Genomic DNA, 26,281 nt, shown 5'->3' with positions numbered 1-26,281 from the left:
GGCTCACCTGCGTGGCACAAGCTGTGCCCAGGATGCCGGTCTCCCTCACCTGGTCAGCGTCTGAGGGCTCCTGGAGGGTGCAGTTGGCATCCAAGGCTTCTCCCAGGATCCTCATGAGGGAGCCGACACCAGGCAGGCGTCCGCAGGGCCCGTCCAGAGAGGCACAGAGGTTGTGCGCCAGGGCCGAGATGCCCAGAAAGGCGCTGGGGCTGGCCCCCGGGGTCTGCAGGAGCGGCTGGGGACAGAAACCAGCCCCCACCCCAGCCGAGAAGGCTGCTAAGTGGCCCTTCACAGGCCCGGCCGCGTACAGATGGGCCCCCGCCCTGGCTGCACACAGACTCCTAGAGACCTGGGTCCCCTATCCCGGGAGTCTGAATAAACTGGCGTGTGGTGGGGCCTATCCACGGAGCACCTGCCAAAGGACCTAGGCGACGCTTAGGTGCATCAAGGAGGGAGAAGGCCGTTAGGGGGACGCAGGGCAGGGGACTGTCGCTGATGTCTCAAGACAGTTTCAGCTGTCACAACTGAGAAGCAGACACGCCAGCATCCCGGGGGCAGAGACCGGGGATGCCGCTGAAGGTCCTCTCGCACCCAGGAGGAACTGTCCACCCCAGAGGTCGACAGTGCGAGGCTGGGAAACCCCGGGCTCAGTCACCAGTTTGGAGGAGGAAGGCGGGCACAACACGGGGCGGGGCGGGAGCGTTCGGGTTAATGCTTAGCAACCACCCGGAGAAACCGCAGCCCCTCGTGGGTAGCGCTGGCCTATTTCCACGGTGTAAATGCTCCTGTCACAGCGCTCTCGGCGGCTCACCGCAGCGGGGCCAGACGCGCAGACATCAGCGGGGAGCGGCTTGCATGTGGCAAGAGCGCGCATGCGCGCTCCCGCTCACGCCAGCAAGCGCATGCGCACGCACACGCGCACGCGCACACCCACCTCGCCTAAATAAACCCGAGGGAAGGGAGGCAGTCTTGTGCCGTAACGGGATGAGGTGTGCAGTCTCTATGACCTTGGCTTTTAACCTAACTTCTCTACCTGCAAGCTGAATGTTTAAATGACATCTGTGTTTTTCCGCCAGCTTCCCAACTGCGTGGAAATCGAGACTTTCCTGCCGCCAGCCCCACCCTCCAGCACATGCTGGAGCCTCTTGGGTCTCACTCCCTGAGGATCAGGAGACCCCAGTCCCCGCCATGGGGCTACACTGCCCTACCCACCCACATCAAGTAGGCTCATCTCTCCAGGGGCCTCCCAGCAGCAGCAGCAACTGAGCCCAGGCTGAGTCAGACCCCGGCCCGTTCCAGCTGTGCGACAGGGTCCCACCAAGACGCTCAGGCACCCCTACACCAGGGCCCTGGAGCCTTCAAATCAGAGGAAAGCAAAGGGGGGTGGGGTGAGTGGGGGATAGGGGAGCGCTGGTTCTAGGCCTATTGGGGGAAAAGCCAGAAAGATAGATTTATAAATTTTGTTAATGTTTATGCTTGAGAGAGAAGACAGATGCGAGCAGGGGAGGGGCAGAGGGAGAGGGAGACCCAGAATCCAAAGCAGGCTCCAGGTTCGGAGCTGTCAGCACCGAGCCGGAGGCAGGACTCGAACTCATGAACCGCAAGATCATGACCCGAACAGAAGTCGGACGCTTAACTAAGCCACCCAAGCGACCCTAGGAAGATGGATTTTAATAAAAAACACTGACATGGCACTCCCTGTGTGCCCGGTTCTGCTGTTCACATGTCACACAGATCACATGATTGAATCGTGAGACACAGAGAGATTAAGTAATTTGCCTACGGTCACCCAGCCCACAAAGAGGTGGGGCCAAGACGTAACCCTGAAGGGTCTGGCTCCCGGGCGGGACGTTACCCCACGCTCACTGCTCCTTAAATACATATTCTCAACTTGCGGAAACCAGGTCTGGGCATGGGCATCGGGCAGTGGCTTCTATTACCCCACACCCACACCACCCAGAGCAGCGACGGCCTGGCAGCCTGGGAAAATGCAATGTCTATACCGTCTCTGTTCTTCTCTTAGACTCCTGCTGTCCACCAGTTTTGTGCGTCGTGCGGTGTCTGCCTGTGTGCTCTCGTATGTGGTATGTGTAAACACGCGTGTTGTGTTCCCTTATGGGAGTGTATGTTTTTCCCAGTATACCATGTGGGTCGGGGTGCACATGTCCCAGTGCGTGCGCGTGCACACGTACCAACATGGGTGTGTGCCCTGTGTGTATACATGCCTGCCCTAATGTGTGTGTGTGTGCACGTCCCAGTATAGCCTGGTGTGTGTGTGTGTGTGCACCCAGGTATGGGTGGATGTCCGCACTTGTCCCTGTGAGTATCTTTGTGTGTGTGGCCATGACATGTCTGTGTATAGGCATCTCTACTTTCACATATATGTGTGTTTTGGTATGTATGTCTCCGTGTGTGTTTTCTTTGTGAAAGGAAAGGGATATGTGGCTTGGAAAAGCACATTCAATGTTATTCGAGATTTATCAACTGAGAACAATCTTCCCTGTTTCCTCCATACAGAGGAGGGAGAGCAGGGGACATGAACCGTGGAGAGAAGACAGCCAGGCTTGTGGAGGACGGTTCCCCCCTGTCAGAGGTCTCGCTCTCTACTGGCTTTGCCCCAGGAAGGCCGCCAGGAAAAGGTAAGGGCAGACTGGGCCCTCCAGGGACCAAAGATGGAACGAGAAGCGAGGTAGGGCCCAGCGGGGGAGGCCAAGTGGCTGGGGCCCCTTGGCTAGCTGGGAGCTGCAGGACAGCGGGGCCAGCATGAGGTCAGGGCTCCCAGAGCAACAAGGACCCTGTGGGATCACTGGCTGCCTGAGGGACAGGGGGGCAGGAGATGTCTGCCCAGAACAGCGAGCCCTCCTTGACTTCACGAGAATCAGAACCCTGGCTCCTAATACAAAAATCTCTAACTTAAAAAAAGCTTTGGTGACACTTCAATTAAAAGTCTGCTTAAAAGGTTCTCTCTTTTAAATTTTTTTATGTTTGTTTATTTTTGAGACAGAAACGGCATGAGCAGGGGAGGGGTAGAGGGATACAGAGACACAGAATCTGAAAGAGGCTCCAGGCTCTGAGCTGTCAGCACAGAGCCCGATGAGGGGCTGGAACTCACGGACCGTGAGATCGTGACCTGAGCTGAAATTGGACGCTTAACTGAATGAGCCACTCAGGTGCCCCCCCTTTTTAATTTTTAAAGATAAAATTTTCCCGGGGCGCCGGGGTGGCTCAGTCGGTTGAGCGTCCGACTTCGGCTCAGGTCATGATCTCCCAGTCTGTGAGTTCAAGCCCCACATCGGGCTCTGTGCTGACAGCTCGGAACCTGGAGCCTGCCTCGGATCCTGTGTCTCCCTCTCTCTCTGCCCCTCCCCTGCTCACCCTCTGTCTCTGTGTCAAAATAAATAAAAACATTTAAAAAAATTATAAAAAAAAAGATAAAATACTCCCCAGGCCTATGGCCCTCATACAACTGATTTCCCTTTTCCAACGGGACTTGGAAGCCCACTCGTCTTGCCCCCAAATCAAGCCTCCCCCAGAGGCCAGACAGGCAAGCTGATAGAAAACAATAGAAGATGCATCACGACTTGGGGAGATGAAACACGAGCTGGAAAAGACAGACAGCCTGCATTTCCCAAACCAAGAACCTCTAAGTTACATTCATCAAGAGACACCACTAAGAGAGGAAACGGCAAAGAGGCAGCATAGGGCCCAGCAATGGAACGGAGTCCACACACACACACACACAGCACGGACAAGTCTCACAGAGAATATGGGAGAAAGAAGCCAGACTCCAGGTGCGCATGAGCTCACGGGACAATGTCAAGAGCGGGCAAGAGTGAGGGACGGCCGGAAAGGTCAGAATCCCCATGATCTTTGACGTCACCGACCAGGAAGGACACAGGGTGGGGGAGGGGAGCAGGAAATGTCCTCCATCTTTTTCTGGTTGCCCAGGTGGACAAATGTCACACAGGACACTTAGGAGTAGCACAGTCTCCTGATTGGGTACTTTGACATGTAACTAAAAACACACCCCTAACTGCAATGCGGCCCCCTGGGACGGTAGGACAGACAGAGGAGACCGTGGGGAAGGTGGTGGGATTTGAACAGCTGAAGTTTAGTAAGTAACGTACTAAGGTCAGTTCCTTGGATGTGACAAATATGCCCTGCGACGTCGGACATTAGTAATGGGAGAAACCAGGCCCAGATACACAGGAACTCTGTACTAGCCTTGCAACCCTTCTGCACACCGAAAATTACTCCACAAGAAAAAGTATATTAAAATACTCTTGGGGTGCCTGGTGGTTCAGTCAGTTAAGCATGTGACGTCCGTTCAGGTCATGATCTCATGGTGCGTGAGTTTGAGCCCCGCATCGAGCTCTGTGCTAACAGCTTAGAGCCTGGAGCCTGTTTCAGATTCTGTGTCTCCCTCTCTCTCTCTGCCCCTCACCCGCTCACTCGCTCTCTCTCGCTTCTTTCTCTCTCAAAAATAAACAAACATTAAAAAAAATTTTTTTAAACTCTCTTGCCTACCCCCTTCCCCCTCTTTCTCTTCCCCCTCCCCCTTCCCCTCTTCCTTCTCTCCACCCCTTCCAGGCTGCTAAAAGCAAGTCTGCATCCCGGACACATGCCCCACAAGCGCCCGGCACACTCTGTCCTTGTGGACTGGACGAGAGAACGAGCAAACCAGTCCAGAGAGGGGCCAGCTCTGGCGTAGAGGACAAGCCAAGTAGGCGGATGAGACCCTGGGCTCTGTCAGCCGAGGGACCCCGCCCACCCCGTATCCCTAACAAGCGGTCCCAGCAGCGACACCAGCCGCACGCCTGACACTTGGTGCACATCACGACAGCCCCTTGATCCACAGAGTCTCATTATGCATCACCCCACTGCACAGAGGGGGAAACTGAGGCACAGAAAAGGCAAGCGCCCGGCTGTAGGTCATCCTGGTAAGAGACAGAGCTGCAATCCGGAGCTGGAGGTCTAGAACCGGAGCCTGCCCTTTTAGCCACCTCACTTGTGCCGAACAAACGGTCTCGAGGACAATGACCCTGCAGGCACTGACTGAGCCCTGGTGGTTCCTGGACAGCGCTAGTGCCCCTGGTGGCCAGATTGTCACCTGTTGGGCCATAAGCTGTGCGGGATGCCCCCAGCGGGGGCCAGCCTGAGCCTGGCTCTGAATCAGGGCCTCACTTATATCTGCTGAGCAGAGCCAACCACATAGCCTGCCTGGACCGGCCCCACGGCCAACCCTAGAGTCAGCGGTCAGGGGTCGGGGGTGAGTGCTCCCTATATTCTGCCCAGAGAGTCAGCCAGAGCCTGACCAGCATGAGGGACTGAAAGATTCTGCTGGAGACGTCCTCCCCCACTGGCGAGGCAGGGGTCTCTGCTGCTCCTGGGGACCCTGGCTGCCCGTCACCAACTCTCGAGTGTGTTCACCCCTCCTCCCTGCTGGTGGCCCCTGAATCCTCGCCCACTACCCGCCTGGCACAGCAGGGTGAGGAACAACAAGTGACGGTGCCCGCAGGCAAGTGAGGACACATCCCTCGGAGAAAGGAAGGGCACACGGGCCACCTTAGGCAAGCTTCCCAGCCTCCTCGGGCCTCGGTTTCCCCATTTGCAGTATGGGCGTAATCAAAGCACCTACTTCACAGAGGCATCGTCAGGATTAACTAAGACCTCCAGGTGATCAGAAATCCTTGGCCTAGCTTCACACAGGCTTCCTAGTTTCAAGACTCAATAAACGTATCTATGTACAATAACAAGAACAGCTCTCACCTAAAGTGCTCAGACTCTGTGCCAGACACGGGGAGAATCCATTTACATGCATCGCCCCATCTCTTACCACCAGCCCCGGAGGAAGGTTCTTATTCCATCCCCATCTTCCGGATCAGAAAACAGGCTCAGAGAGGTTAAGCCACTTGCCCACAGTCACACAGCTGGAAGGCACACTGCTGAGACTCAAACCCAGATCTCGCTGCTCTGTCCCCACTGGCAGCACGAGGGGCTGGCTCAGAGCCCTGACGAAAGCGGGTCACCTCCTGTGTCCAATCGGTTGCTAAGTCAGGGAGGGATGCCAGGGGGCCGGGTGGGGAGCAGGGGCTCACCAGCAGCGTGTGGACCATGGCATCTGTGGGCTGTGGGATGAAGGCCAGCGACCAGAGCCACGCCTCTATCTCGTCCACCTCTACCTCTCCGGACATGATGAGTTCCTTCATGAGGCCCACACAGGGCTCGGTGCCACAGGAGGGCAGGGCATCCACCAGCGGCTGCCTGAGATCGAGAGAGACAGAGGGATGTCACAGAGGTGGCCCGCACATCCTGAGCGCTTTCGGACTCATCTCGAGGTGGCCTTGGGTCATCCCGGGACACTCTGAGGCTCCGAGAAGTACGATGGGGACGTGTCTGGGATCACACATCCTGGAAGGGGTCGAGCTGGGCTTGGGACCCAAGCAGCCTGGCTTACAGGGTTCACAAGGATAACAGCAGCCCAGTCCCAACCCTGGCCAGTCCGCCCACCCAGGAAACAGCGGTTTGGGGCCACATTAGAACCGCCCAATGCTCTGCTAAAACCTGCCTCAGTCACCAAGCAGGGGCGAGGACCCCTGGCATCGAACAGGAACCAACAACTGGCAGGTTGCCTCTGATGTTCAGTCCTGGGCCAACATCAGCATTTTTCTTTTCTTTTCTGAGATGGCAGAAAGGTTCTGAAGCTCAGAAAAGGTTTTCAACCTTGATACAATGGTGGCTCTGAGTAGGGACGTGACCAAATGGGAGGCAGATCCCCAGCATCACCGCAGAAACGGGAGGCTCCCAGAGCCGGGGGCCCCACAAGCCAGCCCACGCCTGCCCAGGACCAGACGCTCCACCCCCACCCTCATCATCTGCCTGTCAATAGTCTCTGGCCTCGATCTGCTCATCTCGAAAATGGGAATGCTGATGGACCAGCCCCAACATGGCCCGAGAGTCCTTGGAACACACAGGTCACTTCCTCTGAACGACGTCCTCCCTTTTCTTCCCACCTCTCACCCTCGCACCTCCTCTTTCCGCCATAAATCTGGGCCCTGGGGAACCACACTTGGGCCAGAAGTGAAGGCAACCTCATGGACACAAGAACTCTCTGAAGAGCATCTGTCCTCTCAGAAAGTCCTAGATTTGGGATGGGTCCTCCCGCCTCCTAACATGTACATGGACCGATGAGACCCAGGGTCTTGTAGGAAAATGCAGAGCAGCAGACGGGGGAGGTCACCAGGGAAACGGGTACTTCGTTCCTCCTGAGGACCTGAGGGCCCTTGCCTTGGCCACACAGAATTAAAACACGACTAAGTCAAACATCACTTCTATTCAAGCCCGTAAGTACTAGACGGAGAAGCACAGACCGCCTGGGTTCAAAATCCCAACTCTGCTGTGTGACTCTGGGTCAGTTTCCTAACTGCTCTGTGCCTTGGCTTCCCTGCGCAAACATGAAGTAGGGATTAAAAAAAAAAAAGCCACCTACCCCATGGGGTCCTAGTGAGGGTTCAATGAGAGGATACAGAGAAAGGGTTTCAGGAGGTGCCTCTCCATTAGCTATTAGGCTGTGCCGTCACTGAGACATTTGGTCATGTTGATTTTGCAGGGTTTTTTTTTCTTTCATATTTTGGACTGATAACCTTTGTGAGATCTTTTCAAAAAATGTTTTCTATTTATTTTTGAGAGAGGGAGAGAGACAGAACATGGGCGGGGGAGGGGCAGAGAGAGAGGCAGACACAGGATCTGAAGCAGGCTTTTTGAGATCTTTTTGAAAGGCTGTGAGAAAGTCCCAGATGTCTGGAGCTCAGGAGCTTGGAGAGCAGCAGGACTTGGGGAAGGAGCCCCAGGCTTCCCCAGGACAGCCCAGAGCCCACAGAGTTCCTCAGACACTCGGCGCCTGGGGTCTCTGTTCACCCCTTGCTGGCCCCACATCAGTAGGGTCCAGGGGGTGGGACCCCAGCCCGGCCCGCACCCCCACCCACGGCCAGAAGGGTACCCAAGGCACATTGGAATGCTAATTCCAGCTCTCTGCAAGAGGGTCCCAGTCTGGGGGAGAGAACAATGCCCGTATTTATACTGCCAGGCCCTTCAGATTGAGTCACAAGAAGGGCCCCCCCACCCCCGCCAGCCCGTGGGAACCTCCAGACTCCCCGCTTAATCACCTTCTTGGCAGACATCCCAGAACGAAGGACGAGTCAGTATCACAGGGATGAGACGAGACGAGACGAGATAGCACCATGCAGCCCTCAGAGGGGGGACCCGGGACGGGGCCAAGATGACCCAGCCCCACCAGGACCGCCAGCCAGCTCCCGGGCCGGTACCCCTCCCCCACAGCAAGGCCCTTACCAGTTGTCCCGGCATTTAAAAGAAGATTGTCTCCAGAGTTCCAGCAGCTCCTCTGGGGAGAGTCCCTGGAGCTCTAATACCAGCGTCAGGAACAGTTCTGCGGCCTGGGAATCAGAGGGGGGAAGCATGAGCGACACCTCCTCCCCTGGCAGCCTCGGGGGGTGGTGGGGGGCACAGGGTCACCCACTCCATTCCCCTGCCTTCAGACAGGACGGCAAAGAAAGTGGGACATGTATTGGTAACTTCCACCTGAAGTGTCCTAAGATCCAAAGAAATGAGGCCACATGTCTGGGCTTCTCTCTCCTAAATTCCTGGCACGCAGCCTGGTCCATTTCTATTCTTTAACTTAACCAGCATTTACTGGGCACCTACTGTGTGCCAGCCACTACACCTAGGGGCTAGGGATAAGCAGGAGGCAGTGGAGGGAACAGACATGATACCTGCCTTTGTGGGCTTTATGCTCTAACAAAAGCTCACTAAATGTTCACGCGACCACGATCTAGGCTGAGTCTCAGCCTCTTTCATAGAGTCTGTGAGATGGCAATCTTTTCTGATATTTTTAATGAAAAAAATATAGAATAAAAAGGCGTATTCAGACCACACACCCCTCAGGTGTCCGGAGATAGGTGATTTGGTCCCGGCTTCCTGCTGGCAGTCCCCACGCCTCCCCCGGGCTTGGCCAAGGCCAGGACCGAGGCTCCCCAACCCACGCCTGGCCAGCCAGGGCTCTGCTGGGGCTGGGACCCACTCGCCCAGCCTCTGGCCTCCCGTGCTGAGTGGCAGGCACCCAGTTCCCGTGCACACAGCTTGGCCGGGCAAGACGCAGGCTGCACAACAGGCCCCTCACTGGCCAGCTCGGCCCACCCACCCCTCCGGACAGCACATCTGGCCCCCGGGGTCCGGACAGCGTTCCTATGATGTGCCTTCTCTTTGTGGAGCTGGAGGCTACCCTGAGGTCTGCCTTTACTTTCTGGTGCCGGACACACAAGCCAGCCCCTTGGGTGGGGCGACTGTCACCACCACGGCAGGCCCTGACTGCTATTGGCCTTCAAGACTGTCAGCCCAGCTCGGGGCAGCCACCCCTGGGGACTCTCAACTCCAGGCCTGCTGCCTGCCTTCTGGATGGGCTCAGCTCGGCATCACCCGAGAGTCTCTGGGCTGAGACACTCACGCTTTGAAGCCCTCCAACAACTGCTGTGCCTGGTTGAGCACCTGGCCACCTGGGGAAGGCCGGGTATCCACCCTGGAGTATGCCGCCTCCTCCGGGGAGGCCTCCGGCCCCGAGTGTGGGCATCAGGACTAGCCTTCCAGAGTCAGCCACAGCAGGAAGGATCACAGCACCGCCTCCGTTTCTCCCCTCCAGCAGCGAGACAAGGGAGAAGCCCGTCCGCTACTAAGAAGCACGCACGATCCTAACGCGAACACCACCACGACCACCACCGGTCACTTTGTACGGAGCCCCTGCTGCGTGCCAGGCACCGTTCTAGGTCGCGTGCACGCACCGTCTCATTTGACCCGCGCGCGACAGCCTACGGGGAGTGGGTGTCGTTAGCCCCCCTTAACAGAGAAGATCCGGGACACTCTGAGGGCTTTACTCAGGTGCCGGTGGCCTCACCCCTAAGTGGCAGAGTCGAGCACTGAACCCTGGCCACCTAGCTCCTAAACCCACACTCTTCACCAGTGTCCCCTGCCTGAGGGCATGGGGTGGGGGTGGGCAAACAAACAAGAAAAAAGAAAGCCCGGACTTCTGGCAGCTGCCAAGTCCCATGATGTCAATACTCCCACTGTGGCCCCTTTCCAGCTGCCCGTGTACCCACGTGCTGTCACTGGATGCAGACTGGGAAAAAGCAGCACGGAGGCGCGAGAGCAGGTCATGTCACCACACACGCCTACAGCAGGTGCAAACACCCTGGTCACAGGTGTCAAGGTCACAGGCAGGTAAGTGATGGTTTTGAACACTGATTACCTTTGTTTCTAATGTGACTTCTTTTTTTTTTCTTGGTGTTTAAGAGCGAGAGAGAACACATGTGCAGGAGGGGCAAAGAGACAGGGAGAGAGAAAGAAGCCCAAGCAGGCTCCACCCTGTCAACGCAGAGCCCAAAACGGAGCTCGATCTCATGAGTCATGAGATCATGACCTGAGCCGAAATCAACGGTCACTCAACTGACTGAGCCACCCAGGTGCCCTTAACATGGACTTATTTCTAACACGATCGTTAATAAGAACGGCTGTGTTTAACAACCGACCTGCAGGATTTGGACCATCACCTCTGACATACCATGGTCTACACGGCCCCTAAAACCCTTGGCTGTACACAGTCAGTGTTTAATAAAGGCCCATGACCTGGGCTCCATATTCTTAGAATACCAGAAGGTAACCAAGAGCCGAGCCCTCTGCCTGGAGTCCTCCCTGGCAGTGGGGGTGGGGCTGTGCCACCCTGCCTCACTTCTCACCTCCTCCTGCATCATCTACGGATGCTCCTAGCCATCACAGCCCCCTGCCCCCGACGTCGAAACTCCAGGGCCTCTCTGGCGAGGGTCAGGCCACAGAATTTGCTCTCTATTGAGCAGGAGTCCTGGTTTTGTTTCCCGACTGAAAAAACCAATCTTGTCTCCTGCCCAGCAACAATGGGGACGAGCAAGGGCATCCCAAGCCGAAGCCCACAAGGCTGGTCCCCAGGGCAACCAGGCGGGCCCCCCAGGCCTTCAGGGGGCCGAGGAGCTGCTCCGTGGGCACTGAGGCATCCCTGAAAAGCCACTTTCAGAAACAAGGTCCTCAGCAGCTCCCCGCCAGCCGGGGAGGACCTCCCCAGGGAGAACACTATTTCCTTTCTCGGGCTATAAATACAGAACAGCCGCCCTGTGCCCTCGGGGGCCAGCACTGCCAGTCTCCAGGAAGCGAGACGCAGGCCCCGAGTACGCCTTGCCCTGAGCCACCTCTCCTGGGGAAGGGCCCGACCAGGGAGTCAGAGGGTGCTCTGGGGGCCAGACGAGGGAAGCGGGCCTGTCCTGTGGTTTCCGAGCACTTCCTGAGGGTGAGCCACATGACAGTTAGAACATAGGCTACAAAGTGGCTGTTCTCGGCGAGGGCGACCATACTCCCCTGGCGCTATGTGGCACCACCTGGGGACACTTCTGTCACAGCTGGGATAGGGGTGAGGCTGGCCTCTGGTGAGCAGAGGCCAGGGACGCTGCTGAACATCCGAGATGCACAGGACAGCCCCTCCCCACTCAAGAACGATCTGGCCCAAGGTGCCAGGAATGTCAAGGTAAGAACCCTGCTGGGGGGACAGGCTGCCTGGGTTGACAGCTGACCCGGTCACTTCCTAACCAGCTGGTGGCTTGTAGCACCACCTTGCGAGACAGATGGCTCCTTTCTTTCTGGCTGCTCTCTGGCTCCCACGAAACCCCCAGGGTGAGGCACACGGGATCAGCAAGCTGGAGACTGGCTCCTGGTTCCCCCGTGTGTCTCTGCCATATATACACACATGTACAAAATGTATGTGTGTGTGTGTGTGTGTGTGTGTGTTCAATATGCATCCAGTATACACAGATATAACACACAGTCTGTTTATTCAATATATTCTACTCTGTTTCATAGTCAATAAATGTAATCAGTAGGTATAAACGCAGTCTCTACATCCTCAATATATTATAAAAATACCTATTTTCTCAGTGTCCATCTGAATCTGACCCTTCTCCCCTCGTCTCCCAGACCCCCTTCCTGTATGTCCCCCTAAGTTACTACAAGAGCTTCTCGCCTGGGCTCCCTGCATCCCACCTGGCGCTCGGTCTGTTCTCCAGCCTTAGCCACAGGGGGAACGTTAAAATGCACATCAGATCGTGACCTCCCTCCTCTGTACGACACCCTCCAAGGCTCCCCACTACCCCAAGAGAAAGGGATTTGTGAGCTCCACCGAGGGGACCCTCGTCCCCTCTCGTGCTTCCCACTGGGCGCCAGCCACAGGCCCCCACCAACCACCCTGCCACTCAGACTCCCCGAGCAGCTCCTACCCTGGAGTATGTGCTGTGGCTCCCCTCCGCCGCCACGGGCCACCCACATCCACAGCTCTTCCGACCCCTACTCAACATCTCCTCCATCATCACTTAAAATTATACCCCATGCCAGCACCTCTGACCCCCCTTTCCTGCTCTATGTGCCCCCACCCCAGCCCCTAGGGGTCCAGGACATTCAGTTCACAGGTTTGTGGGTGTCCTCACTCATTATCCCAGGTGCGGAGGCAGACAAAGTCTCCCAAATGTCACTGGTGACACCCAGCCCAGAGTGGTGAATGGCAGGGATGGTGGAACAAAGATCGAGATGTGTCTAGAATGTTCCGGAAATTATCCTGACCATGAGGCTCTGCAGGAGGCGGCCCCACCAGTCCTCACCGTCCGGCTCCCACGAGGCTGGGCAGCCAGCTCCCCAAACACGTCCCAAGGGCTCAGACTCCAGACTCTGGTTCTTTCAAGCTCTTTTCAGAGCACTTTCGCCCCTAGATTGTCAAGGGACCACCCCAGGTCTCCACTCCAATGACCTCTGCTTTAGACCCTGGTCCCAAGCGGTCACTCAGCCACATCCCTACTCTGTTCTCTTCCCAGCGCTCATCAACAGCTGAAATCCTCATCACCTGTGGTGGGTACGGCCCCTCTCCCGTCACCCTGGATTTCATGCTACGTAAAAGCCAGGACGGTACCTGTCTCCTTCATTCTAAGGGCCGAGAACAGTGCCCAGTACGTAGTAATAAGCGTCTCATCTTGCTGAACAAGCCAAACAGTTCCCCAACTGAGCAAACCGGCCACTTTGGGCCCCGCTGATGGGAACATCATTCCTGGGAACACGGAAGGTTCTTATAGGAAGGCAACGTGGGAGGGCAGCCTCGACACAGGACCCAGACGCGTCGTTTTTCCTTCCCCAGGGACAGCCTGTCCGCCTCTCCTCCTACGTGTGGGTGCGGGGCTCTATCTCAGAACAAGACAGGCAGGGGGAAGACACAGCATCACGTATTCCGACAAATCCTGTCATTAGTCACAAAGGAGGGAACCAGCCAGATGTCTCGAGCCTTCTAAATCTCTCTGGGCCGCGAAACCATCTTCTCAAGTCCACTCCTCCACTTTAAACGACCAGCAGTTCCAAGGAAGGCTGAATGGGTTGGGACTCGGTGGGAAGTCTCCAGTGGTCAGATCTGGGTATGGCTAGAGATCTCCGGCGAGATCTCCAGGATAAGCCAGGTTCAGAAAGTTAGCCCGAGGGCCCAACAGGACTGTCTGGCCGCAGACGGGCAAGTGAAAGAAAGGCCTCCGCTTTGTTCATCTTCTCCCCGCACTGGGCCACAAGGCTCGGCACACACCAGCTCGATTTCTTCCCCTTCTTTTGCTTTTGTAACCGACACAGCTGTGCAGTACACACCCTGCTCAACTGTACGTAGCAGCCCTGATACTAAACACCAAGAAGGATTTGGCAAAAAAAAGAAGAGGGTGTCTCAGGGACCCAGGCCAGACTCTGTCCTAAGGCTGCCAAAGGCACTTACCTCGAAGCTGGTGGTCTGAGCCTGGCACAGCTTCCTTACGGACACGGCCACTGTGACCACCGAAGCCTGAGACTGCGTTTCCTCCCACTCGTACAACAGGCTGCTTGGAGTGACTTCCCCGTCGTTTGGATCTGATATGGGAAGCGCTAGATGGGGAGGACCATACGGGGGGTGGGGGAAGGCCAGATTGAGAAGAAGGCCCCCTGGGAGCCGCCCCCCAACCCTGCCAACACTTCCACATGTTTCCGGCAAAGGGGGTGGGGCAGACAGGCACGATGAAAATCATGGCCGAATTGCGGCTACCAGCAAAAGATGGGAAACAACGTTCACACCCATCCATGAGGGCCAGTCAAACAGGCTACCTCCAAAGCGCTCTTGGGAGTGACAGAGAAAACATGCAAAGTCCCTCCGTGCAGAAGATGACTCAGCAATAAAAAGGTCAGACACCCGGTACAACGTGGAGACACCTTGAAACATTATCGGAAGTGAAAGAGGCCAGCCACGGAAGGTCACATACCGTATGATTCTATCTACATGTTACTCCCGGAATGGGCAAATCCAGAGAGCAGAGAGGTTGTCTGGGGCCAGGGGGATAGAGAATGATGGCAGATGGGTGTGAATTTTAATTTTTTTTTTTAATTTTAAAGAGAGAAAGAGAGAGAGAGAGCACAAGCAGGGGTAAGAATACCTCAAGCAGGCTCCACACTTAGAGCAGAGCCCGACACAGGGCTCAATCCTGAGATCCCACGACCCTGGGATCATGACCTGAGCCAAAATCAAGAGTCAGACACTCAACCAACTGAGCCACGCAGGTGTCCTGGGTGTGAAATTTCTTTTTGGAGTGACGAAAATATTATAGTTAGCTGCCATGATAGACGCACAACTCTGTGACTATACTGGAAGCCACTGAATCGTTCGCTTTAAATGGATTAACTGTGGGGCACCTGGGGGGGCTCAGTCGGTTAAGGGGCTAAGCATCCGACTCCTGATCCTGGCTCAGGTCATGATCGAGCCCCACGTCCGACTCAGCACACAGCACAGGACCTGCTTGGAATTCTTTCTCTCTCTCCTTCTCTCTCTGCTCCTCCCTGCTCTCAAAATAAATAAATGCCTAAAAAAAAAAAAAATAAATGAAGTGTGCAACGTGAATTTTTAAAGTTTTTATATTTAAAAATAAAAAATAAAAATAAAACCACTTCTATCTTAATGAAAGATGAAAAAAAAAAAACAACCACGGACAGTTCATTCAATTCCGTTGGGGAACATCCAGGTCTTAACATGACTAGACGACCCCTTTGCTGCCTGCATGGTGCCCAAGGCAGAGCTCAGAAGGCAGGGCAGGCTGGGACCCCAGCCAGTGTTCTGTGGAATCAGAGGGGATGCTGGGAAGCTCCAGGACTTCAGTCCCACCTGCCAGGTTCTTGCTCAGGTGGTGCAGTGAGCCTGGGTTCAGAGGCACGAAGGTTACAGAACAGAGCTGGGGGTTCAAGTCCCGGCTCTGTCTCTTGCCCGCTGTGTGACCTCAGACAAGTCCTCTTACCTCTTCGAGGTATAGTTTCTTTATTTGAAAAAGTAACTAACAACAGTACCTTCCCACTGGGGTCATGATAAGAACCAAATGAAACAATCCACATAAAACGCTCAGCACAGCTCCTGGCCCCCAGTAAATCCTTCCCTAAGGTCAGCAATAACAATCATTTTTATTTGATTATTCAGGGAAAGAGCAGTTTTTCAACCACCAAAAAATATGTATCTTTTCCCCTCAGATGCATGCCTTGCTTCTTTCCTTCCGTGCAAAATTCTAGAAGGGAGCCAAGCTCCAGGGAACGCTATGTGTTGGCAGGAACTTTCCAGAAAATCAGGAAACCTGAGTCAGCGTGCCCCCAAAATGCTCAGGTCATCAGATGGAAGGTGGAATTCTCCCACAAAAGCTGAGAACCAGAAGATTCTATCTCCACCCAGGGAAAAGGACAAGACCAAACCTGAGCCATGGGAGCCAGCAGAAACTTCTAGAAAAAGAGACGGACTCCCGTGTCAACAGCCATTTTCAGAAACTGCTCAAGACAGATAGGGTGCCAAACAGGGACAGAGTGATAGAGCCTAGGCCTGCCTGAGCCGCTCTGCCACAGGGGGTCTCAAGTCTGCTCTGAGGGTCCCCACATCCACCCTTGGTCACCTGTGACAGCCGGATCCAAGGACATCTCACGCAGCAGGGTGAGCGAGGAAAGGGTCCGCATGTGCACGGCACTTGCCTTCTCAGAGAGGGGCCCCACGGTGTCCAGCTCCGTGCAGGAGGCCTCCCTCAGTATGCCAGCCTGGAAACTCTGGTGGCAGGTCAGGTGGGACGCCAGGCCGGGCTGCTGGACCATGGGGGTGGGGGAGACAGGCAGGGGCTCAGGCGAGGCCCCGGCTGTGAAGGGGTAAGGTGGGGAACGCTGGGGGCCTCAAAGCCCAACCTCAGCCTCCCCCCAACCTGGGTTGTAGTACCAGCAGCCAGAGCAAAGGCTGACAGAGAGGGAAAGGACAAGGGGGGTTCCCACACAAAGGAACCCCAGGGCAGGTACTAAAACCTCACGTCGAACCTGAGGCTGCCAGATATTAAGACTTTGTACAGGGGCGCCCGAGTGGCTCAGTCTTAGGTTAAGAGTCCAACTCTAGGTTTTGGCTCAGGTCATGATCTCACGGTTCATGAGTTCCAGCCCCGCATCAGGCTCTGCGCTGACAGCACTTTTCTCCCAGCCCGCCCCTCCCTCCCTCTCTCAAAAGAGATAAACTTAAAAGAAGACTTTGTGTAATTGTTAACATTAACAGTGATCATCTTTCACCCTTACCCAGAAAAGTGCTATTGACAAAACACTTTCTCTGCAGGGAGCTGTGGACAGGATGGGAGGAGAGGAAGTGGGGCCAGGGAGCAGGGGGGAAGGGGGAAGGGCGAAGGGGACGAGATGGGGGTGTGGGGTAGAGGAGTCTGGAGGGAAAGAACTAGGGAGAGGGAATGGAGGGGAATGAGGTGTAGACAGGAAAGGGCGGGGCAAGCTGGGGAGGGAGGAGGGGAAGAAAGGTGGGTCCAGGAGGGCTGGGGGCGGGGGAGGGGAGCACTCACCTCCTCCCCCGGCAGGGCCTGGGAGCGCAGCGAAGAGCGCGCTCTGCGCAGGGAGCAGCGGCCTAAGTCCTTGGTCTTGAGCAGCCAGGCACCGTGTGGCTGGTAAGTGGTAGGACACCTGCCGAGGACGTCCACCTGGGCGAGCGGGGACCCCGTCAGCCCCTGCTCCTCCCCTGCCCCCGCCCCCCCCCCCAAACCAGGCTCCCGGCCTCACCTCCTCGAGGGTCTGGGGGCCGGAGGCGCCCGGGCGCCCCTGCAGGAGGCTCAGCACCGCGCGCTTCACGTTCAGCACCCAGCGCGGCTCTGCGCTCCGAGGACACAGACGGGCCACGCGGCCTGCGTGCAGGACGAAGCGCAGAGGATAGCGGCCCAGGGCAGCGCTGGGGACCGGTGGGTGCGAGTCAGGAGGAGACCCTCCAAGGCACTGCTGGGGCCACAGTGCCTTTGCCCCTTCTGCTACAGGTCACTCCCCATAGGAAGCCCCTAGGGAACGCCCTCCCCCTCCCCCCCCCATCTTCCCAAATGACCTTGCTTCCCTCTTCCGCTGGGGTCTCCAGCAACTTCTGAACGGACCACAAGAGGCAGCCAACTCTTGGCTCCAAGGTGAGCCCAGCCTTCCTAACGCTTGGACTAAAGCACCCGGGTGCGCCCAGTGTCAAGTAACCAAAAGCTCAACTTCCAAGAGCTTCCTGAATTCCAGAGATTCTCATTTTCCCAGCCCACTGGGAGGTATCTAGCATCCCCCAACCCCGCCCCCCCCCACCGCGAAAGGCGTGCGCACACACAAACAGATGAGGAAACTGAGGCTCAGAACCAGAAAGGGACTAGGGCAGCAGCCGGGATTCAAACCAAGGCAGGCTGGCTCCAGGGCCATGGGTCTCAGAAACTTCAGACCCCATCACCATACAGATGAGGACAAGAGGCCCAGAGAGGGGGAGCTACTGGGGAAGGGGCTCACATAGCAAGTCAGGAAAGAGGTGGGAGCAGAATTGAGTCCAGGGCTCATCCCGCCACCCCTCACCTCTGTTCCCCGCCACTCATGCACCTGCCAGGCGGGGGGATGGGGTGGGGGGAGGTGATGGGCCGTGAAGTCCCCACAGTTGTGTGTGGGTGTAGAAGAGAGAGGTGCTTTAAGTCCAGCAGCCAGACAGCAAAGCAGAACCTTGAGGTCCTTACTTTCACCTCCCCAGGAGGTCACTGTCCCTCTCCAGCTCCGACCCCCGGGAGTCAAGGGCCCTCTGGAGGCAGCCCCCTGGGTCTCAGGCCTTGTGCTAGAGAAATGCAAATGTTGCCCGCCCCTTCCAGAATAGCAAATGTCAGTCTGGCCTCAAGGAGCTGACAACCCCCAGCCCTGTGACTTAGCATTTCTGATGAGGAGCCCAGGGACAATAGCCCTCACTGCCCCCTCGGAGGAGACCACCCTAAGCCTTTCAGCAGGGACCCATCTGCCCCTGGGCAGCATCCCCTAACCCTGGACCCCAGCACAAAGGCTTTATTTTTTTAACAAATGAATTTGCAATAAAAAAGGAAGAGGAATCTGCAGGGATGGGCTTGTCTTCAGTCTGGCGGCTGGATTGAGCTTTGAGGCCACTGAGGCCACTGTCAGGGAGTCCTGGGAAACAAGCCTGAAAGAGAATTCCAGGCTTGGCCGGGTCACAAAAGGGAGGCTTAGCTCGGGAAGGGAGAGGCCATGGGTGTCCAAGAAAACCCCTATCTCAGCAGAGACAGGGAGGGGAGAGGGGTGGGCTTTAAAGGGTCCCCAGGGTCTCCCAGAAAGTACTCATGGACAATGCCCAGCGGGTGTTTGACAAACACAAATCCTGGACATGTGGAGGGTGATGGACAGGGAAATAGGAGACCAGCTTCTCCCACCAGGTAAGGGAAGGCCAGCTGAGGCTACTTAGACTCACTCAAGTCTCCTATGCCCTAACTCTCAGTCGTTTTCATCAATGGTCTGGCCTGGGCTCTTACCGAGGTCAAAACCTAAGGCGGGGTCACTCTCACTGTTCTTGCAATCTAACTCAGTGCACCTGACACCTGGTAGCTAACAGAAGGGGGTACAGGGCTTGTAGGTGCGGTCCTACCACGAGTAAGGCTAGCGTCTTACCTCCAACTCTCGGAATCCTTCAGAACTGTCACCTTGGACCCCAAGATGGAGGTCACCTGGAAGCCTTGGAGCTAAAGCAGAAAGCATCGTGAGTTGGTGACCTCTCCGGGGATATCCCAGGACCCCACTGGCACCCCCACCCATCGAGCAGTTCTGGGGCCCAGCATGGTAATAAGACCCCCGTGCTGGGAGCCAGGCAGAGAGATCCTTCCCTTGAGGGAAGGTTCTAGCTCCTGGGTGGTAGAGGCCAACTAGCTCCAGGGGATAAAGAGCTGAAATACCCAGAATCTACGGCTCCCTGGTCAATGTCCAGAAAGTTCTCACTGGTTTCTCATTTTGCCTAAAAGGCCCGAGCAGTGTGGGGAAGGGATGTGTATCTGTAATATAGTGTATCAACAAAATATGTTAGAATTGCAAAGCCAACCAAGACTTTGCTCACCATGCATTTAAAAAACCTGGATGTCCCAATGCCCCTGTGGATACGTGCATGTGCCTGTGTGTGTGCTTATCACAAAAGATGGACTTTCTAAACATGAAAAATAAAATCACCCCTAAACACTGCCTTCCTCTTGTGACTGATGTCACTTTTTACAAAACAGACTACTTTTTAAATTTTTTAATTATTTTTTTAATGTTTATTTATTTTTGAGAGACAGAGACAGCATGAGCGGGGAGGGGCAGAGAGAGAGGGAGACACAGAATGTGAAGCAGGCTCCAGGCTCTGAACTGTCAGCACAGAGACCGATGAAGGGCTCTAACCCACGAACCACAAGATCACGACCTGAGCCGAGGTTGGACGCTCAGCCGACGCAGTCACCCAGGCGCCCAAAAAACAGACTGTTTTTAGAGCAGTTTTATGTTTATAGCAATACTGAGAAGGTGCAGAGATTTCCCACATACCCCATATATGCCCACACCCACAACCTCCCCCTTTACCCACACCCCGCCAGGGTGGTACATTTGTCACAATACACGAACCCGCATGGAGACATCGTCGTCATCACCCCAAAGCCCAGAGTTTACATCAGGGGTCCCTCTTGGTGTCGTGCATTTTTATGGGTTTGGACAGACCCATCATGACACGTGTCCACCAGGATAGCATTTTACAGGGTCGTTTCACTGTCTGGGGATTTTTTTTTCAAAGTGACTCATCTTCATCTTGACTGAAACCCATTTGCTCTCTCCCCTGAAAACCAGCTCCCCTCCCCCAACAGAGGGTCTGTCGTGCCCCCAGTCACCCAGGCTTGCAATCTTGGGGTGAGATACGGTCCCCCTTGGCACTGAGACGTTGTCCTGGACAATGAATCCCTCAGCCACGTAACTGATAGCATTTGCTTTCTGACCACTTGATTGAAAGCCATCCATTCTAGCTATATTCCGTATGTGCAACTTTTACGTAGAGAAGCAGAACATAGTTTTGTAACAAACTACTGAACTGTACACTTAAAAATGGTTAAAAGGCAAGAATTTAAGTCGGTTAAGCGTCCGACTTCAGCTCAGGTCACGATCCCACGGTCCGTGAGTTCAAGCCCCGCGTCGGGCTCTGTGCTGACAGCTCAGAGCCTGGAGCCTGCTTCAGATTCTGTGTCTCCCTCTCTCTCTGCCCCTCCCTGTTCATGCTCTCTCTCTGTCTCAAAAATAAATAAACGTTAAAAAAAAAAAAAAAAAGAATAGAGGGGCGCCTGGGTGGCTCAGTCCGTTGGGCGTCTGACTTCAGCTCAGGCCATGATCTCACAATTCATGAGTTCGAGACCCAAGTCAGGTTCTGTGCTGACAGCTCAGAGCCCAGAGCCTGCTTCCGATTCTGTGTCTCCCTCTCTCGCTCTCTGCCCCTCCCCCACTTGTTCTCTCTGTCTCAAAAATCAACATTTAAAAAATTACACACACACACACACACACACACACACACACACACACACACACACACACACACAAAAAGAATAGACAGAAGGCAGACGCCTGAGAACATCTGAATAATTCCACGGGAGCCAAGTGCAAAGACAGACAAAACTAATCCATGGCATTAGAACTCCGGAAGGCCTCTAGAAAAGTGACCAGGAGGGAGAACGGAGCAGGTGACGGGGGCTGTGTTTCACTTCTTGATCTGGTGGTCACTAGACCTACACATTCCGTTTGTGAAAACACATTGCTCTGAAGATCCGTTTTCACACCTTTGACACAAAAATGTATGTAACGGATTGCCTCCTGGGCAGCTGTAAAGTTTCCATTTTTTCCCAAACGCCTTTGATAGAAGCCAGTTTTTCTTTTCTGGCCAACATTTGACATTACCAATTTTTTTTTTAAATGCTTAAAGCAAACGAACGAATCTACAGCAGCACACAACGTCCTTTGTGAAAACTGGTCTTACAGAAAACCAACCAAGAGCTGCCAGTATTTTGATGGACGTGAGCGGACAACAGACTCCAGATGAAGTTCGGGACCAGAGCGGACATTTTGGGCAGTTGAAGAATTTAGAGGCAGCTCACAGCCACCCCTCGAGAGACCACATCCAGTGGTCTACGTGAAAACATTAAAAAAAAAAAAAGTTTTGAGAAACGCTAGTGAGCAAGCATTCTGGCCAGTTCAGAAATGCTTCTCAAGCAGGAGATAAGACTTCTGGGAGGGGCGCCTGGGTGGCTCAGTCGGCTGAGCGTCCACCTTCGGCTCAGGGCATGATCTCGTGGTCCGTGAGTTCGAGTCCCGCGTTGGGCTCTGGGCTGACAGCTCAGAGCCTGGGGCCTGCTTCAGATTCTATGTCTCCCTCTCTCTCTGCTCCTCCCCTGCTCACGCTCTGTCTCTCCCTCTCTCTCAAAAATAAACATTAAAAAAATTTTTTTTTTTTAAAAAGACTTCTGGGAAAGCAAAAGGCCGCCATTGATGTGGGGTGGGAGGGTCTGTCCAGGAACCACAGGAGAATCATCAGAAAGGAGACAGGAAAGAAGGAGCAGGCCTTTCCACTTGTGAGACCACGAGGGAGCTTTACCATGTGCCTTTAACCCGAGCCGTGGACCCTCAGCTGTGTTCGCTCAGGTTCCCCAGCTTGGACCCTCATTCCTACCAAGGACACAGCTTGCACCCCAACACCCAATCCCATGGCTTTATTTGCCCCGAGGAATACTTTCCCTTTCCCTCTTTTTTTTTTAACCCCCGCTATTCCCACACAGGGTACCTCCTACAACCAAAATGGCGCCACATTCCGATGTCACCCTCTAGAGTCCTGACCTGATGAACTTGAGATTGTTCAGAAATCTCCTCTCCATTTATGTATAATGGAAAGCCGGGGGAGAGAGGGGGCTGTAACTTCCCCTGGGCCCTCCCAGCATCCTTGGGATCTCCCGGTTGCCCAAAGACACTCACCCATAAGGCCATCTGGCACGGGCCAAGCACGTCTAGGATGACCAATCCTCGGAGGCCAAGGCCACTCCCCTCCGCCGGGGCCCCCTGCAGGCCAGTACTGGTGTTGGTGGAAAATCGATAGGTGTATCTGGTGCCCACAGGAAGGTGGGGCTCAGCTGACCCTGGAGAGCAGACAGAGGATAGAATGTCACCTTGACAACCCATCAACCTCTGCCACTCAACTCCACCTAGACTATTTAGACGTCTGGGTTCCCACCTCCCTGCCTCCACTGGTCCATGAGCTGCCTGTTCCCGGTGCAGGGCAAGCGCAGCAGACGGCACCCTCCTCTGAGGGTGAAGAATAACATAAAGACAGGAACAATACGTGTTGAGCAAAGGGTGACCAGCGTTTTCTTACGCTAAGGCCCCCTTCTGACACCTTTATACATCATCTTTGGCCCCTACCCGCCAGATGTGACCACCAGCTGTGCTAACCCAAACTCTCTCTAGACACTGCAAAACACCCTGAGGGGTACAGTCCTGGTTCAGAACCACTGATCTACACTTACGTGAACTCATTTAGGCCTCAACCAACTCTGGGTGGCTCTTCTTTCTCCATTTTACAGAGGTGGAAACTGAGGCTCAGAGAGGTTTACTAACTTACCCAGCGTCACACAGCTGGGATGCCAACCTTGGGAGTTTGAGTCCTCGCCTGTGCCCTTGAGGACGTCATGTGCGTCATGTACACTAGGAGAGGGTTGTCCTGGTTCTTGATGGGAACGGGCCGGGAAGCTGGCCAGCGTCAGGGGACAATGAGGTGGCGGGAAGGGCTGACTTAGGGAGGAGGCGGCTCTATACTTCCCTAACCTCCCATTTAGGCCAGGGGACCAATTGCGAAACCCAGCTAACTATGACACCCCACCCTTCTCTGGGGCTTGTCAGTGAATTAACATTTTCAGGTGCTCAAAGAGCCACACCTCACACTCCAGGACGTTCCTCTCCCTCCAAAGAATTCGCCCTAAAGCTCTCTCATCTACTCCACCCCAAAACGCAAATAGAATCGCCCGGCACAGATGTTTACTCCATCTGGGGACCACAAGGTGTAAGGCCAGAGCCCCAGGCATGCTGTTTACTCCGCCAACTGCTGATAACCAGATGGCCTTTCCAGAACTGGCCTCTCTCCTCTGCACCGGCCGCTCTGGGAATGGGGACATGTGCTCCGAGGAGGCTGTCCCCACTCACACCAGGCAGCTGGTCCGCTTTGCTCCCACCCCCAGCCCTGCCCGCTCCTGTCTCCGGAGACCCTTGCTCACCTGCACCTGTCTTCAAGCAGGAGGCTGCGCAGCTCATCAACACATCTTGAGGTTCTGAAATCACAGATCGGATGAAACAAGGGCAGGGCCAGGAGAAGGCACGGGATGGCCCCACCCACCGGCCACTGACCTACTTGTGTTGGGGGGGGGACGCTTAAGCGTCCGAGGGGACAAGAAGAGATGATGCCAGTACTCCTGTCTGTCAGAGGGCTGGGAATGACCTCCCCACCCCTTATCCAACCTGCTCTCCCCCATCGTGGATGTGGCACCACTGTCCTCATTGCCCGAGCTGGTAACGTGGGAGTCATTTGCGTTCTTACTCTGTTCCTGGTGGCCGTCCCCAAAGCTCTGTCGAGTCTATCAACAAACGCAAGTCTCCCTCCCTCCTCTCCCTGCCCCTGCCTCGTAACTATCCCCCGTGTCCACAACTCCTCGTCCGCAGCTGGAGTTGTCTTAAAAACCAAAATCTGGGGGCACCTGGACAGCTCAGTCCAGCTCAGAGCCTGGAACCTACTTCGGATTCTGTCTCTCCCTCTTCTCTCTGTGCCTCCGCAGCTCACACTCTCTTTCTCTCGCTCTCAAAAATAAAGTGTAGGAAGAACAAAAACCTTAATCTGATCACATCGCTCCTGGTTTAACAGCTCCCAAGTCCCCTCCCCGCCCCCCTCAAGCCACATGCGCTCCTAAGAACATCCTTTACCACAAGGGCTGGCCGCTGTCTGCCCTCTGGCCACTTCTCACCTGGCCCTCACCCTCTGGACGCATGGGTCCTCTTCTTCAGCTTAAGCCCTTCGCACATGCTGTTCCCTCCTCCCTGAACACTCTTCCTCCTGTTCTCCACACCCCAGGCTCCCCCGGGCCTCACCCCAGCAGGGTTCTCCCTGACCACTGTGAACCGACAAAGCCAGACCAGGGGGCTGCAGCAATGAGCGGTGGTCTCCAGAACCTCCGGAACACCTCCTCCACCCCTCACCACCACGGCCGCCTTCTCAGCAGCAGAAGCCAACCACAGAATGAACAGCACGGGCTCCCGACCTCCTAGCCCCTACCCCAGGCCATGGAGGTCCCTCTGCAGGGAATCCGCCCCCACCTCCTTCTCGGGAAAGGGTCAGCTTCTCTGCCTCACTGGTCCCAGACCGAGTGCTGCCCACTTTCACCTTCTGTCAACCTTTGTCCTTCCTTCCAGCCACCCGCCTGGATCTTTCCCAGGCACCACCCATCCCGCTCTCCTGGAACAACCTCAGCCAGGAATCCGTCTGCAACCATGTTCAGACAACAGCTTTTCTAGAATACCATTTCCATCCTTAAAACCACCCCCGGGCCTCGACGGCTAACCATTTCCCATAGGAGCCTGCCTAATCCCTTGAGAGATGAAACATTTCCCCAAGATGGGGCAAAGTGCATTTTACGCCATTTTGTTTAGACCCTTGGAAACAATAGAACGTGAGAGGACATCCCCGCCTCCCAAATGTTTTATGTCGTCTCACAAATCGCTTTTCGCACTCAAGTACATTAACACTGGATAAAACCACATTTCAAAGACATTTAGCCCGATGGATTTCCCTTCCCACTTTCCTCCAAGTCTCTGACAGCATATACTCTGGGCACCAAATTAAACCTGTTTATGCATAATCGTTTGACTCCCAATTGTGCACAGACCCAGCGTTCGGCTTGTTTGCCCTTCCAACAACCTGTACATCTGTTTTGCCCACCAACTACGCTGCAAAGCAGCCCAGCCCGCGAGCCCCCATCCACCACGAGCTCCAGAAACGAGGTGTGTTCAAAGAGTATTGTGCTCGAACTAAATCGTGTTCTCCTCCTTTCTCAAGCACTTAAAAAAACAATATTTATACAATGGAATACTATTTGGCAATAAGAATGAAATCGTGCCATTTGCAGCAACGTGGATGCAACTGGAGGGTATTATGCTAAGTGAAATAAGTCAGAGAAAGACAGATAGCATCTGTTTTCACTCATATGTGGATCTTGAGAAACTTAACAGAAGACGGGGGGGGGGGGGGGGGGGGGGGAAGGGGGAAAATAGTTACAAACAGCAAGGGAGGGAGGCAAACCATAAGAGACTCTTGGATACTGAAAACAAACTGAGGGTTGATGGTGGGGGGAGGGGAAATGGGTGATGGGCATTGAGGAGGGCACTTGTTGGGATGAGCACTGGGTGTTGAAAGTAAGCGATGAACCAGAGGAATCTAGCCCCCAAACCAAGAGCACACTGTTAGCCAATTTGACGAAAAATTATATTAAGATTTTTTTAGTAAATATTCTAAGTATTAAAAAAATAGTATTTAAATTAAAAAAGTTCCAAAACAATTCAATTATCCTACCAAGTAGATCAGCCAAAGAGGGGAAACATTGAACTTGGAAAGGTAATACATCTCTCTATTGGATTCTACTCATTTCAAGGGAGAGATACGAAAGGGACTGAAATGGATGTGATCTCTACAGCCTGGAAATGAAACCGGGTCTCCTTTTAGCCTTCTCGGATGTCAGTTCTGGTCCCTATGCATTCATTTATTCAGCCCAGA

At 54.8% G+C, this 26,281-nt stretch overlaps 1 protein-coding gene across 1 annotated transcript in view; it reads right to left on the bottom strand.

The window, feature by feature from the left end:
- LOC122209464 overlaps positions 1–24,537 on the bottom strand; it is a 127,791-nt gene extending 103,254 nt beyond the window's left edge. The window contains exons 1-12 of the mRNA XM_042921333.1: positions 24,491–24,537; positions 23,739–23,792; positions 22,703–22,773; positions 22,447–22,607; positions 19,090–19,160; positions 17,197–17,362; positions 16,983–17,117; positions 16,056–16,236; positions 13,880–14,010; positions 8,350–8,453; positions 6,099–6,264; positions 50–235 (exon numbers count right to left, since the gene is read on the bottom strand). Coding sequence (XP_042777267.1) covers positions 50–235; positions 6,099–6,264; positions 8,350–8,453; positions 13,880–14,010; positions 16,056–16,236; positions 16,983–17,117; positions 17,197–17,362; positions 19,090–19,160; positions 22,447–22,607; positions 22,703–22,773; positions 23,739–23,792; positions 24,491–24,537 — 1,473 coding nt within the window. The remainder of the gene's footprint in view (positions 1–49; positions 236–6,098; positions 6,265–8,349; positions 8,454–13,879; positions 14,011–16,055; positions 16,237–16,982; positions 17,118–17,196; positions 17,363–19,089; positions 19,161–22,446; positions 22,608–22,702; positions 22,774–23,738; positions 23,793–24,490) is intronic.
- Between the last annotated feature and the right edge of the window lie 1,744 nt (positions 24,538–26,281).

Source organism: Panthera leo, chromosome E3, assembly GCF_018350215.1.
Source record: "Panthera leo isolate Ple1 chromosome E3, P.leo_Ple1_pat1.1, whole genome shotgun sequence".
Classification (NCBI taxonomy): Eukaryota; Metazoa; Chordata; class Mammalia; order Carnivora; family Felidae; genus Panthera; species Panthera leo.
Note: the sequence above shows the minus strand (reverse complement) of the source record. Positions and strands in the feature narration are given on the sequence as shown.